Consider the following 15610-nt stretch of genomic DNA (forward strand, 5'->3'; position numbering starts at 1 on the left):
TTCGTAAAGTGCACAATTTTACGGTTTTTCACATATGACAATATAGGCGAAATAGGCTTTTTTTCAGCAGTGGATTACACATAATTTTAAAATTTTGTACCCATCGACTCAAATTGTATTGTGTAGACTGTAGAGTGTATGAATCTTTTTTATATCACTCAATAAAATCTCGCCCCTCCTGGGCGGAAAGACATGTGAGTAATGTTTGAAAAGTGAATAATGTTACGATTTTTCACCTATGCCGATATTTGAGAAATAGGCACTTTTCAGCAATGGATTACGCATAATTTTAAAATTCTGTACCCATCGACTCAAATTGTTTTGTGTAGACTTTTAAAACCTTATCAATATCAAATAATAAAATCTCGCCCCACTCTCGGCGAGAATACATGCGACTGATGTTTTGAAGCTTTATAACTTTTCGTTTTTTGATATATTCCAATGTCTGTGAAATAGGTCATTTTAAGCAATGGATTACGCATGAATACAAAATCGAATATCAATCAAATCAAAGGTATTGTGTAAAATGTTTTAATAAATTAATATTTCGGCGGCAATATCTTCCGACATTTAAAACTTTTAATAATTTTGTTCATTTTTGGTACTTCTTCAATATTATTGACACAATTGCACATAATTTCAAAAATTCATCATATATATATATTGACTAAAAATGGTATCCACCCCCCTTAACTTAAGAGGACCTTTTTATTGTTGTTTTTTCTAACTTACTGTATCTTTATATTACAGCCTATACCACATGAAATAAATTATGTACTGACTTCTGGCTTTGCGACGGCGAAAAATTCTGATATAACAAAACCTATTTTATATTTCGATCAAACTTTTGGTTGCCGCATTGATTAAAAAACTTGTGATGTACTATAAAATTCATGTAAAACTTCTTAAATTGCTTCTATCTACGTCATACAATGCAAAATTGCAGAAATAGAATCCCATGTACAGCCGGCCATAACGTCCTTACTTCAAAAATTTGTCTCCAATTTAAAGGGTTTGTCTCTGAAAATATTTTTGCCTTATCTGTAAAAAACGCGCTCTTTTGACACGTGTCCTTATTTTTGTTTCATTTCAAGGGTAGAGGTTCCTATTCCGGGCGCTTAGGTTGGTCAATTCGATTAATAGGCGCATTAATGGCAACAACAACAGCAAAATATTGCTGCAATAGCCAAGATCAGTTCGTTTATCTCGAACCCAAATACAACTTAGAAGTGAGATGGAACTAATAGTTTTTGAGACTAAAAAACTCATGTAGCAAATCTTTGCTAGTGCAAAGTATGATTGGACCCTGGTCGCTCTGGCATGAATACATTTTGGTTCATTACATTTCGTTCTTTGTTATCTTATGATTATGTTTCCCTGTTGTCCTTATGTTGGGATTAATATCGATGGCAGCCCTGGCTATAGGATTTAGGCCTGTAATTGTCCTGGTTTTAAAACATTTTCAATGTCGTATATGAATACGTGGTCCTCGCGTTATAGTAGCACTGGCATTATTCATGGTATATTCTCTGAGAGTAAACTCCTTTGATTACGAATCTTATGAACTGACTTGCTCAGAGTTTATTTTGTTAGTCGGGTGAATACCTTTTTGGTAACATATTTGGAAAATACAGTATATTCCTTGAAATTCATACCTCTAAGTTACCGTAAAATGCACTTAAATTTACCGCTTATCGGGATGTATTTAGTTCATATCCCAAATTCAAGAGAATTTTCCCCGTGTTGAATTTAAGACTCGCCCATGTTTCACACAACCACCCGGTTACCGGCACCGTACTCTGGGTGCGGCCATATCTTTGAAATGTCGTTCCCATGGTTACATTACTGACGGTGCTCGGAGTCTAGTGTTGTACGTATCTGGTTTGAATTTTGCTGTCTTTTCTTCCTCATGATATAATGTTTGACTTCTTTCTCTCTTCTGTTTATATTTCTGTTAGACTAATTCACGGGTGTCGCTGCTCGTTAACCAGTTTTGGTTTTTCGCGATTCCTTTCGCCTTGAAATGCCGTATTTGAATTCCTTTTTTATATTTTTTGCATGAAGTGTTTTGTTCTGTTTGGTGAAAAAATAAATTACTGATTACTGATTTATTGCAAATGTTACTGATCTTTTTGTATTAAAGATTTACTGGCGTCACCGATTTAAGGATGTTGGAAACCAACACGCAATATTACAAAACTTACTTTCAACACGCGGTTTGAATGAATGAAAAAGCTGAAACTAGTATTCTTTAGAAGAACAGCATACTAATTCTATGGAATGAAATCATACACAAAAGCTCGTCAAAAACCTATAACTCAATAATCAAGTGGAATTTGATGCATGTGCGCAAAAATGTGCGCGTTACTACGTACAACCGAAGCACGCAGGAAAATGTGTGTGGTGTACTAGTATTCAAAACGTTTGACTCAACCATGTTGGCATAACAGGTGCACATCTCGGTTTTGCATACGCATACCTTCTATCTCCACAAGGATATATTAATTTTGCCAAAGTCAATGCGGCACTGAAAGGTTGCGGTTCTTCCAAAAGAAAACACGTTACACATCTTTAGATACCAGTGGATGGTTTTACATGGCCTTGTTCGGAGTGAAAGACGAGGTCAAATAATCCAATCCAATTCAACTAATATAATATTTCCCAAGTTTCTAAGCTTAAACTAGGAAAACTAAATGCGCACGGCAACGCAAATGTAGTTTGAAGAGCGCAATAGAAAGTGACTAGATGCTGTCGATGGATCTTGGCTCGTATTAGTGAAATAAACTACCATTTATTCTACTAAAATTGAATTTCTGACATTGTAAGGAGATTCAATGTTACTATGTATGCAAAACTAAACCATGTAGTTATGAACTAATTATTTTTAACAAAAAGGCACTCCTGAAGTATTCGCACCAAGATGGCGCACAACCTGAACATTGTATGTTCACCAGGTTAGGGTTCAGGATGTGCGTCCACTTAAATCCACTTAAAAAAAATTGCTCAACATTATATACTCCACACCTCCTTGGGTATCTTTATATATGTCATATACATTATATCCAAACAATAAAAAAAACTTTATGTCCCAAAACAATGTTAAGGCCCGATTCTGCCGGACTATAGTTCAGCGCGTTCCCCTTCACCCAATCATTGAAACATCTATTCGCAGTTTTGTTTTTCAGGTTACTTCAAAGTGATTAAATGAAGTAAAACACATAAGGAAAAAATCAAACAAAGACCCCGATATCCTGTGAAAAAACAACCTTATTCCTGTATCCTTGTCTGAAATCAATACCCAAGAATGAAAAACCTCACTTACACCCTTTGTAACCAATTTATTTCCATATCCTACTTTAATTAATTATAGTAATTTTACTGTTACCGGTAACTTTTATTACTTATTACAATCTGGACTATAATTTGGCAATAATAGGCTCTAATTTGGGGAATGAAATGGTCTCGCCCACCTCTTCATGCACCCAATTCTGTCAACTTTGGTTTGGCAACTTGGCATTTGACTCCAACTATAATCAGCTTGGCAATATGTTTTCAATAGAATCTTCCTTTTATATTTTAATTAACGATTAGAAGATCGATTAATTTGGCAATGGCAACCATTACAAAAATATCAGTTTTTATTTATTTGTTTTTATCTGTCAAATGTATTGTTATGCTGATTATGGAGTCGAAATAAACTTATACTCATCTTGCGCTACCCATTATGTGATTAAGTCAATCATTACAATGGGTGTGTTTCCCCAAACATCGATTTCCTTGTTCATGTACGTAACAATGACCAATCAGCAAAAAGTCAATATTGACGTGCCAATTGCAATTTACGCAGCCGCTCGGTCACTTGTTTCGCTCAGACAGATTTCGAAGCCTGGTTTAAATTTTAAAACATTGCTTCGGTTTTGCGTGTTCTTTGTCAGTTTTACAATTTGTTGTAAATCAAATAATTTAGATGCCGTTAAGTCTTCTGAGGATCTCAAAATAATCAAAAGTTGACCCCGCAAGCCTTGCGATAGTCAAGCCTAAAATTACGTATTAGTACCTGTAAGCCCCATGCGGATTAATGTTTCTAAAAAAAATGATAATTTTGATCATGTGAACGAGTTTGTAAGCGCAAACTCTCCAAAACACTCTTAAATAAGAGCCAGAGATTTTGCAATGATAGTATATAGGGAGAATTTTGCAGCGGTCGGGAAAACGTCCAATCGTTTACCATCTGAATTGAAATATTAATTTAGCAATTTCATAAATATATACATCATTTAATTTAAGGAAGTTCATATGCTTGTAAATGGGACTTATACTACGACGCGAAGGAGTATTGGTCATAACTCAATGAGCTCTATTTTTTATGCAGATATTACATCAAGTCTAGTTTTATAAGCGGATCCCCGTGCCACAATTCCATACTACAAGTGTGAGTAAAAGAGGGAAACGTAAGCAGTTCGCAGGATTTTTTTAGGAATCAAATTTTTGGGGCCAAGAACTGAGGCCTATGGCACGCCGACAGAAACAAGTTCGCGCGTTGATTCATTGGCAAAGACAGGAACGAATTGATTTCGACCGTATAGGTAACTAGAAAACAGTTTAATCGCAGTACCATAATGTTTCAATTTGCTTGATCACTATTTGAAATCGAATGTGAAAATTTCGAAAGCAAGTCAGCAGTTTTTAAAAAACAATTGAGAGGCACGAAAGAATGGGTCGATAATTGGATATATATATTATCTTTTTCCAGACTTATTTACAAGAAAGATTCGATCTGAAAGCACACCATAAAACACAGAGTAATGGAAAAGTTTACAGAGCACGGCGCTTATTGTACTGCGGAGAAGTTTTAGGAGATAAGCTGTATATGATCAGTTGCTTTATTTGTTTTTAGATAATTATTTATATTTACTTCATTAAACGAGGCATTCCCTGAATGCTGATTGATTAGTTTTTAAGGAAAATTACCGTTTGATTTAGAATTTAATAAATAATTAATTGTACTCCTAGTCTTTTTTGGATCGTTTATATTATTTTTAGAGCGCTTGGCAAATTATATCTCCCTAGCTTTCTCTTTCCATTGGCACAATTTGTTGGCGTATCTCTCATAGTGCTGTTTTTGTTCAGTGGATCCGTTATTGAAATGAGTTTTATGCAATTTATCTCTAACCTTGGCCGAGTGAAAAATGCCGGTTGATATCCAATGTTTTCTTTTCTAGTTAGTTTTCTTAATGGTGCACGCTTATCACACACACTTAACACTTTAGAAATAAAACCGTTAAAATATGAATTAAAAAAGGCATGAGAAGTAAAAAGATTTTGCGCGACTTGAATAAAGTTAATATCGACAAGGTTCCTCATTTCACGTTTCAATTTTTGTTGGGTGTGAGAAGATGCATGACTAATTCGAATTTGACAGAAAATAGGGTAATGATCTATTTTTCAGATATATTGGAATAAATATGGTCTATTACACTAAAACTTTAACTGATTACTCTTGTCGACTGGATTATTACTGTAATTGTGGCATGAGACTTCAACATTTTAAGAAAACTTTTTGTAAATGTTGAGAGTAAGAGAGATATTTATTGTTTTGTCAACCAAAATACAAACAGTCATCAATACGAGAAAAATACGTAACACAAATAAAATTGCTTTGGTATTGGCGAGAGGGAGCAATACGACTATGCGTCATCGAGGTCAACTCCCACCCTATTTGCTGATGAGATTATTGTTCACATTGAAGCGGACTATTAGAAAAGTTGGTCTGTCATATAATACTTGTTCACCCAAATAGTTGATAATTTGTAGACTCTGAAAATATTTAAATTTATAGACCCACCATAATATCGTCAGGCTAATAACCGAATTACATAAGTGATTTTTGGCGGGTTTGAGTGTTTTTTTAAATAGTTATTTATGTAATGATGCGCACCTGTCTGTCAATTCAGATTTTATCCCAAGAATTCCAAAACCCCCAGAAATGGAGATTTTGTGTTGTTTGCGTATTCTTGCAATTGTTTCGTCATAATGAATTGTCATTGTTTAACGCGTGCCGATGGTGACGTCACAAAGGCAAAATAGGATCTGCGAAGTATTTTCGAGTTTTTGCATCTTACATTCTAGCTTATAAATTTGAATTTACACTCCAGCGTAGAAAAGTGTGCCCTTGTAATTTTCACTATCTTAGTCCCATTCACACTGATTGGCTTTTATTCAAGGGTGCATTGATATTTTATTCTTTATATTTAATATATATGTAGAAAGCAGTGGCGGCGCGTCAATAGGGCCAACCGGGGCAATGCCCCGGTTGTTTTTCCGGTATAATAAAAAATATTCAAAAAATACCTCAATATCGGTTGCACAGACTGTCTACACTAGCCATATTCTCCCGACATGGTTCATTTTTCGCTCGCAAAGCCTTCGCCGAACGTCGACGGGGCGACGCCGATTTTGCCCCGGTTGCTCATTGTATATCGTATTCTCTCTTTTATCTTCCACTCGCCGCGTTTGTCTCGTTTGTTTTCTGTTTCTTTTACTAAATCATCGGGGCCGATCGGGGCTAGCCCCGAAATTATGACGACACAATGCCGACTTTTCTTACAACAACGTGTTGACATATTCACGCATTCCTTCTCGTTCGTTGGTTGCTTGAAGAGTTGATAGTTTCCTCGCCTTCGTTTTTGTCGCTTGTTTCGCTATTTGAATCAGTTAGAGACCTTTAGTCCATTTGCTTTCGATTTTCCACATTCCTTTTGAGCTCCTCACTTCTTTCCGGCTTCGCATTTCTTAGCCTTAGACCTCATAATGAATAAGGTTGATGCACTACTTCGCACTCCGTTTTCGCAGCTGCCGCTGGAACAAATATTAGAGGTACAACGTCTTGGGCCTTATCAACCAAAAAATTGTTCACTGGAACAATCCCATGACGGAGGAAAGCGTCGGCGTACATTCTGCGCAGAAACTTGGTATAAAAAACACGAATGGTTGTGTTACAGCGAGGACAAATATGCACTTATTTGTTTTTATTGCCTACTTTTTGCTACCGCCCGTGACTCACGTTGGTGTAAATTTGGTTTTAGAGATCTTAAACATCTTTCCGAGCGAGCCAGGGATCATCAATCTTCTATGGCAGGGGTTCTCAAACTTTTGTTGTTGCGGAGCCCTTGAAAAGGTTAACTATTATTCACGGAGCCCCAAAAGAAATGTTAAAATTGTTATTTTTTCATTAATATTCCTAAGTAAAGGTAAAAGTACGTAATAACCTTTTTTAATAGGGTTAATACAAGTAATAAAAAATTCAAAGATAAATTATGTATACTAAAGCTGTAAATTTGACACTTGACAAACATCACATGACGACGATAATTGCATTTTTGTTCTCGTGGGGAATTATGAGTTCAATGTGAAAACATGTTACCATATTATAGTCATCCGCGACGAAATGCTAAAAATAATAATTATTACTAAAGAGGTAAATCCGCAACTCAAATTTCTTGATTGAAAAACGGCATTCTGAAATATTAAAACTTAAAATGGAAGATCACACTATAAGTTTGGTTTCGGCAGTCTCACGTCAGATTAAAAACGCTTTTATAGGCATTGTGAATCACAAAATTTGTTGTTATGTTAGGTTTTCTTTGCTTATTCATCGTAGTAACTGTGAAATCGAAACACAGTCAATTGTGCGCGCGATGTACCTTTTTTTCATTCTGAAACTACCCACGGAGCCGCATACAATAAATTAATATTAATCGTTCGTATTTTGCCGACACCTTGCCGTGATTTTTTAAACGGCGATATCTTGCTTAAAAATAATCTCGAGTGCGAAAAAACAAATCAAGTTTGAAAAATCCCAAGATCGCAAAAATACGATCCAATTTATTTATAGTTGGCAGTTTACCAGGTATTTTATGTTATTTTAGAATAGTGAATCCTTTTATTCCAGCAATCCTAATAGTAATCTCGAATCAAAAGTGAGTAACGATGAGCATAAAAAAATTATTACGACAAGACACTTTAAATGCTCGCATCGGTCATGGATTGAACATTTCACGTAACAGAAATCTCGTAATCCGTTTTTTATTTTTAATCATGAAGAATGTTGCGCGGAAATTTCCGATTACACCCTCACCCTCTCCTCAAAAGCCTGGCTGCGCTCCAGCTCATAAATAATGTCATTTTTCAATTCCGCCTCTTTGCCATATTTCGAGGCTATATTGTTTCGAATATTATCAGAGCTGGTATTGCTTCCTTGAACGGTTACAAAATTAGCCAAGTCAGTATTTTGAAAAGTAATCGAATAGCTCGCGGAGCCCCTGGGTTTCTCTCGCGGAGCCCTGGGGCTCCGTACGGAGCACTTTGAGAACCTATGTTCTATGGAGCATCTGGACAATGCAATAAAATTCCGAACATTCGGAAATGTTAATATTGCAGCACAGTTGGATGAAGGACGCGCGGTTTCTACTCGTCGGCACAACCAAAACGTCGAGAAAAACCGCCATGTTCTCGGTCGATTGATAGATGTTTTGAAGTTCATTGGTTGTCACGAGCTGTCCCTCCGTGGGCACGATGAACGGGCTGGCTCTTCTAATAGAGGGGTATTTTTGGATATGATGGAATACACCGCATCCCTAGATACAGTATTGAGAGATCATCTTGATGCCGCAACTGTTTCGAAAGGGACATCTAAGGATATCCAAAATGATTTGCTCGACTCAATGTATAAAATTTATTTACAACATTTGGCTCTGGAAATTGAGAATTGCCAGTTCCTTTCGATTCAGTCTGACGAGACAACTGACATCACGTGCGTTTCCCAACTGGCTGTGATTTTTCGGTTTGTGAAAGATGGTAAACCTACCGAGAGATTTCACAGCTTTGTACCAATCGTTGATCGCACGGCTTGCGGGATATCGGCTGTACTGAAAGAAGTGTTACAGCCTTACAATGCGAAGTCAAAATTGATAGCTCAAACTTATGACGGCGCGGCAGTCATGAGTGGGTTGAAACATGGTGTTCAATATTAATTAAAAGAAGATTTTACTCATGCGCATTTTTTACATTGTTATGCACACCAATTTAACCTCGTTATTAAAAATATGTGTCTTGATACCCCTCTCGTCCGTGTATTTTTTGCAAATGTTTCGGGATTTTCTTCATTTTTATCCATTTCGCCGAAGCGCTCTGACCTCCTTCGCCAGATATGTAGCCGCCGTCTCCCAGCTTGTGCACCAACACGTTGGAACTTCCAATCACGCGTGTTGCAGGGCGTGTCCGAAATTAGGTCTGAGCTCATTGAGTGTTTCAATGGCATTCAGAGCTCTCCGGTTTGGGACGAACGCTCTGTGAGGGAGGCGGCAGGTCTAAAGCGTCTGCTAGAAGATGGTGAGTTTTCATTTTTTCTCGCTTTTTTCTCCACAATATTCTATCACGTGGATGTATTATACGGCGCATTGCAGTCAAGGCTAATGGATGGAGCGTCTGTGCAGTCGTGTATTTCAGACTTCTGCGATGCTGTATCACGTATCCGGGAAACAATAAAATACGACGACACATGGAGTGCTTCTTTACGCCGCGGGCAAACAACGCAGCGTTTGATTTTGTCTGCAAAGGAATGCTGTGACATTCTGGTGAATCAAATAGGCGATCGTCTGCGCACTGAACACCTTTTTTTCACCAACACCTGACACCAAATTTTTCAAAATTTGAACGTCAATTTCCCATCCATTTGTTGGCTACTGTCTCCAAATTTTACCCCATGATAAACGTGGGTAAATTGGAAAATGAATTGCGATGTATATACACCAATCAAACTTTTTTGAACATCACATCAACTTGCGCGCTCTATGGGTTCCTCATAGATAACACTCTAGTAACTACCTTTGCGGCGTCTGCAAAATTTCTGGACATCATTTTGACGACGCCTATTTCTTCCGCCGACGCAGAGCGAACATTCAGCACGCTGAAGCGTATTAAAACGTATCTCAGAAACACAATGAAGCAAGATAGATTAAATTCCTTGGCTGTTTCATCCATTCACAGAGACGTTATTTCTGGGATGCATGACTTTAATCAGCGCGTTATTGAGCATTTTGCTTCCAAGAAACCGCGGCGTGTTGCATATATGTTCAAGCAGTAGAAGTCTAGCAGCATATATATCTATGAGTGAGCGACGCATGTCCCTTATCTTTGCATTAGCTTTCCTTTCTTCATAGTAACGTTTTAAACCTTATTTTAGGTTTTGTCTGCTTTCCCGAAGTTTCTGTTAATATGTCATTGTATTTATCTGGTTAAATATTGCCTTTCCTTTTGAAAGAGGTTTCAAAATAAACTATGTGTGGCGTACCAAAATTGATATCACCACTCAGGTTCTTTCTGCCAGCTTATCGGACACTGAAGTTGCAATAGATGTCGTTCACAAAACAATCTTCTTGCGGTTCCAATCACAGCAGAGTAACTAAGTTAACTAACTAGATTAATTATACACCTGTAAGAACTTAATACAACCAAATACTTAATACAACCAAATACTCCAATCAGAAATACAATAAACAAATAAAAACATGAAAAACACAGTACAAATACCGTAGGATACATACGTAACACAAGATACGGAATTGGTCTATGACGTCACAGTCATGAACTATTTACTTATAATGGGATACTAAAAACCGGGTAAAACATACCTAGATATACATAAGAATAACTAGTATGACACTAAAGATACAACACAAATCCTATCTTATCGACAAACACGTAATATACATGGAAAAACGCATAGAAATACGGAAATCACACAGGAAATAAACTGCGAAAGTAGACTAGTTACGGAAGTGTTAAATACAAACTAACTAGTGAACAGAGCTATGCCAAACTGGAGAAATAGTAAACCTGCACTACTAATATCATTTTACAACAAGAATTACATAGATTTACGGCATTAAAACACTATAATAATAACCTAATATACAGAGGAATATCTACACTGCCGGCAGTCTGACAAACCAGCTACAAGAGAAAGTTACACAGTTGTTCACTAGTGACTCAAGTGGTAAGAATAAATATGGGCGTACAGAATAAAACAGAGTTATTGACGTGGTCGTCTCATTACTCCCCCCTTTTTCAGATGGGAAATTACAACGAAATTTTCCATCTTCAAAATTGAAAAACCATAAAAATGTGAAGAAACTGCAAAGAACTGTACACTCAAATGAAATGTATATCTAAAATCAAAACAATCAATTGTTAAAAGCACTATCACAGTCAAATCAAATGTAATCATCCAAATATCTAGGTCTTCGCCTAGTACGTTGGCCATTATCAGAGTTCGCATCAATTGTAACTTCTTCTGGTACAGTGTCTGGCCTTGAAGAGAAAGGTAATTCATCAAAAATATCATGAGCAACCTGCTCATTATTTTCCATAATAGGTTCCACATCAGGTAAAATGTCAAATCCAGTTAATTCAATAACATTGTCTTCTTCATCTTCATGAAGGTAAGGTCTCAGTTTGTCAACATGCACAATTCGAGAACGTGTTCCCGAATTCTTCTGAATCCTATACAAGTGATTAGGTAAACAGTCCACAATTCGATAAGGCCCAATCCAAGGAATACTCAGCTTGCGATGCTTTGGTGGATAATAATACCACACCAATTCATCTCTCTGGAAAGTAAGTGGTTTAACACCCAGATCAAAATTTCGCTTTTGTCTGGTTGCAGCAGCATTTAGATGTTGCCTAGCATGAAGAAAAGCTTTTTCAGTTGCACAGGAAAACCATTCGACAAACTCAGTGTAACAAGGATGAGTTGATGACTCTGGTTTGCCAAACATAACATCAACAGGCATCTCGATTTCTCGTCCAAGCATTAACTTGTTCGGTGAATATCCTGTACTATCATGTACAGTGGAGCGATATGCCATACAAAGATATGGGAGATGGTCGTCCCAATCATTTCGATTCTCATTTACAAAAGCTTTCAACATCTGCTGTATGGTCCTGTTGAAACGTTCAACTTGTCCATCTGAACGAGGATGATATGGAGTTGTACGAGTCTTTTGAATCCCGTACAATTGACACATTTCTGAAAATAATTTTGATTCAAAGTCTCTTCCTTGATCTGAGTGGAGAATTCTTGGTACCCCAAATCTCGAAAAGAATTGAGTAACCAATGCATCAGCAGTGGTGTCAGCTCGCTGATTTGGTAAAGCAAAACATTCCACCCATTTAGAGAAATAGTCCGACAAAACCAAAATGTGTTCATTTCCATTTTCAGTTACAGGCAATGGTCCAAGAAAATCAATGGCAATCCTTTCCATAGGAGCTCCAGATATAAGTTGTTTCAAATCTCCCTGTCTTCTTCCGTAAAGCATCTTTGTTGAAGCACAAGACTTGCAAAATTTGCACCATTTCAGAATGTCCCTTTTGAAACCAGGCCAATAAAATCTGCGCCTTATACTCTTGAAAGTTCGATTAGCACCAAGATGGCCTGCAGTGCGCAAAGAATGGAGCTTATGAAACAAGTCCTGCCTCAAATTTGATGGAACAACCAATTGGATATGCGATTCCTCCGATTTACAATCAGGAATCCAACGACGATAGAGAAGTCCATTATCTACAAAAATCGAGTCCCATTGTGACATCAAACGTTTGGTCACTGTTGACTCAGGCATGTATTCTTGAATGTCAGGTTTCTGAGCAGTAAGTTGTTTCCATTTCAAAACAGCAGAAATATCTGGATCTTCACTTTGCCAAGATTTAATTTGCTAATCCGTGTAGGTATTTAGCCAATTACAATCGGAACCGTCTGACAATGATTGACCGGGCTGTTTTGATTTTGCACTTACAATAACATTACTCACAGCCACATCACCATCGGTACCACAATCAGAACAATCTTCTCGCTTGCATTTGCGAACTTGGCGTGACAATCCATCAGCATTGCCATGTTTCACGCCAGGTCTGTGTTCAATCTTAAAGTCATAAGCACCAAGTGTTAATATCCATCTTGCTAACATTCCTTGAGGTTCACGAAAATTGATCAACCATTTCAGAGCAGCACGATCTGTGCGAATTCTGAACGATCTCCCGAGAAGAAAATGACTGAAGTGACGAACAGCCCACACCACAGCTAATAGTTCCCGGTGTGTAGCACAGTATCTACGTTGAGACTTGGACATAGTCTTACTGGCATAAGAAAGTACACGTTCATTGTCGTCCTGAACTTGAGATAACACTGCACCAATCCCATAACCACTGGCATCAGTATCCAATACAAATTCGCCGATTGTCCTCGGAAAGCTAAGAATTGGGGCAGATGTCAGACAATGCTTCAAAGTTTCAAAAGCCTTTTGACATTCAGTACTCCATACAGAGGAAATATTCATCCTGGTCAATCGAATAAGAGGTCCAGCAATTGTTGAATAATCTTGAACAAACTTCCGGTAGTAGTTCGCTGTGCCTAGAAAACTACGAATATCGCTGACAGAATTTGGCGTTTTCCATTCTTTAATAGCCGCAACATTTCCAGGGTCGCAACAGACACCGTCAGATGAAATAAGATAACCAAGATAAGAGGTGCTTCGACGGAAAAGTTTCCATTTCGAGGGCTTCAAGCGTAAACCGGCACGGCGAAGTCTTATAAAAACTTCCCGAAGATTTGAGAGTGCCATTGAGAAATCACTACCATGAGCCAAAACATCATCAAGAAAATTGAAACACCCGTTCCACAGGAGATCACCAAGGATATTGTCCATCATCCGTTCGAATGTTGCAGGAGCATTCGCTAAACCAAATGGCATCACCACAAAGTGAAAATGACCACGGCCTGGGATGCTGAATGCTGTCTTTTCGCGGTCTGCAGGATCAACCTCCACTTGCAAATATCCGCTTGCGAGATCAAGAGTTGAGAACCATTGGGCTCCGTTTAAGGACTCAATGATATCCTCAATACGCGGCAAGGGATATGCGTCCTTGTATGTGACGTCATTAAGCAATCTAAAATCCACGCAAAATCTGGTAGAACCATCTTTTTTGGGAACTAGGACAATGGGAGAAGAATATGGGGAATCGCTGGGTTCTATGACACCCTGAGCCAGCATATTATCAACAGCTTCTTCGGCTATCTTCCTACGCGCCCACCCCATTCGACGAGGAGCCTGCCGAATCGGCTGTGGTGTGGTTGTGATGATCCTATGCTTTGCTGCTGAAGTACGACCAAGTTCACCATTTGGTCCTACAAATACATCATGAAATTCACAAATCAAATTGACCAACTGTTCACGTTGACTCGGGGTTAAATCCTCAACGGAATTGACCATGTCATGTAGATGTTCTGGTAATTCAGAAGCTATAACTCGATTATCGGATTCGTCAACTTGAATTTGTGCTACAAGTTGAGGATGTGCAATACCAAGCAAAGATCCAGCACTGATCTTAAGTTGTCTGCCTTTTTGGTTCACCGCTAGAACAGGAACAGTGGACTTTCCTGGATCCACAACAGAAGAGATCAGCTGAATGCCATCAGCGAGGAAAGAAGAATTCAGCGGTTCAACAAGAGCAGCAACGTCAGACAAATTGCTTTTCGGCCAAGGACGATTAAGTTGTGCAGGGATAACAACCTTAGAATATGGCGGTATAGTAATATCTTCTCGAACAGTTACACGACAACACGGTACAGACTTTTCAGTAAACAGTTTGATTTCATGACCCTCTATCATCATGTGTCCAGATGATAAGTAAAGAACGCAATCATGTTCTCGGAGATAGTCCATGCCCAAAATACCATTAGACATACCTAGGTTGGCAACAACAACAGTGCGTCGCGATGCAAAAGAATCAATAGACAAATCAACTTCCAATGTACCCAGTGGTGATAAATCATGTCCTCCCACTGCAACAAGAGATTCTTCGAGCGGTGCTAAATGTGCTTCTTTCCCACCTATAGCCTCAAAGATGGAAATGTCGATCAGAGTAGTCATAGCACCACTATCTACAAGAAAATTGAACGGTTGATTGTTTACAAGTACCTTCGCATGCCAACTATTGTCATATTGCAAGGAACAAATATTCAGGTCTATATTCTGGTTCGTTGGTCCGTCATCAAGTAATAATTCAGCGGACACTGAGGACCTCAAGCCCGCTGAGTGTCGTTTAAATTTGCGGTCGAAGAGGAAGCAGCTGTTGCAGGATCAGCGGGATTCTGAAGATGTGGACAATCCCGTTTAAGATGACCAGTCTGCTTGCAATTAAAACATGCCTTGCAATCCCTGCCCCAATGACCATGTTTACCACATCGAGGACACGGGTTGCGTGGTACACCATCAAAATTGCGATTGTTGGCACGCGGTTTAACATATCCTATAATCTCATCCAGTTTCTGTACAAGTAACTTGATACTGTCTTCAAGAGAAAAGTCGCTTTGCTGATTAACTACATTACCAGTATTGCTCTGTTTCACTGCTGCAATGCGCGGTTTAGACATGTTCTTTCCCTCGGAGTGGTTATTATCAACAGAGTAATACAGTGTCGCAAGAGACAAAGCCTTTTCGAAAGTATCAGGCTGTTGCATGGTAACATGCTTGATCATGCTTTCATCGGTTAGACC

The 15610-nt window shown here is 38.2% G+C and overlaps 1 protein-coding gene across 1 annotated transcript; it reads right to left on the reverse strand.

The window, feature by feature from the left end:
* Positions 1 to 14001: 14001 nt before the first annotated feature.
* LOC144425093 (uncharacterized) lies at positions 14002 to 14984 on the reverse strand. The gene is made up of 2 exons (XM_078114383.1): positions 14146 to 14984; positions 14002 to 14044 (listed from the first exon to the last, which is right to left on the reverse strand). Exons 1-2 carry the CDS (start codon positions 14982 to 14984, stop codon positions 14002 to 14004), a joined length of 882 nt encoding a protein of 293 aa, XP_077970509.1.
* Positions 14985 to 15610: the final 626 nt, after the last annotated feature.

This window comes from Styela clava, chromosome 7 (assembly GCF_964204865.1).
Source record: "Styela clava chromosome 7, kaStyClav1.hap1.2, whole genome shotgun sequence".
NCBI lineage: Eukaryota > Metazoa > Chordata > Ascidiacea > Stolidobranchia > Styelidae > Styela > Styela clava.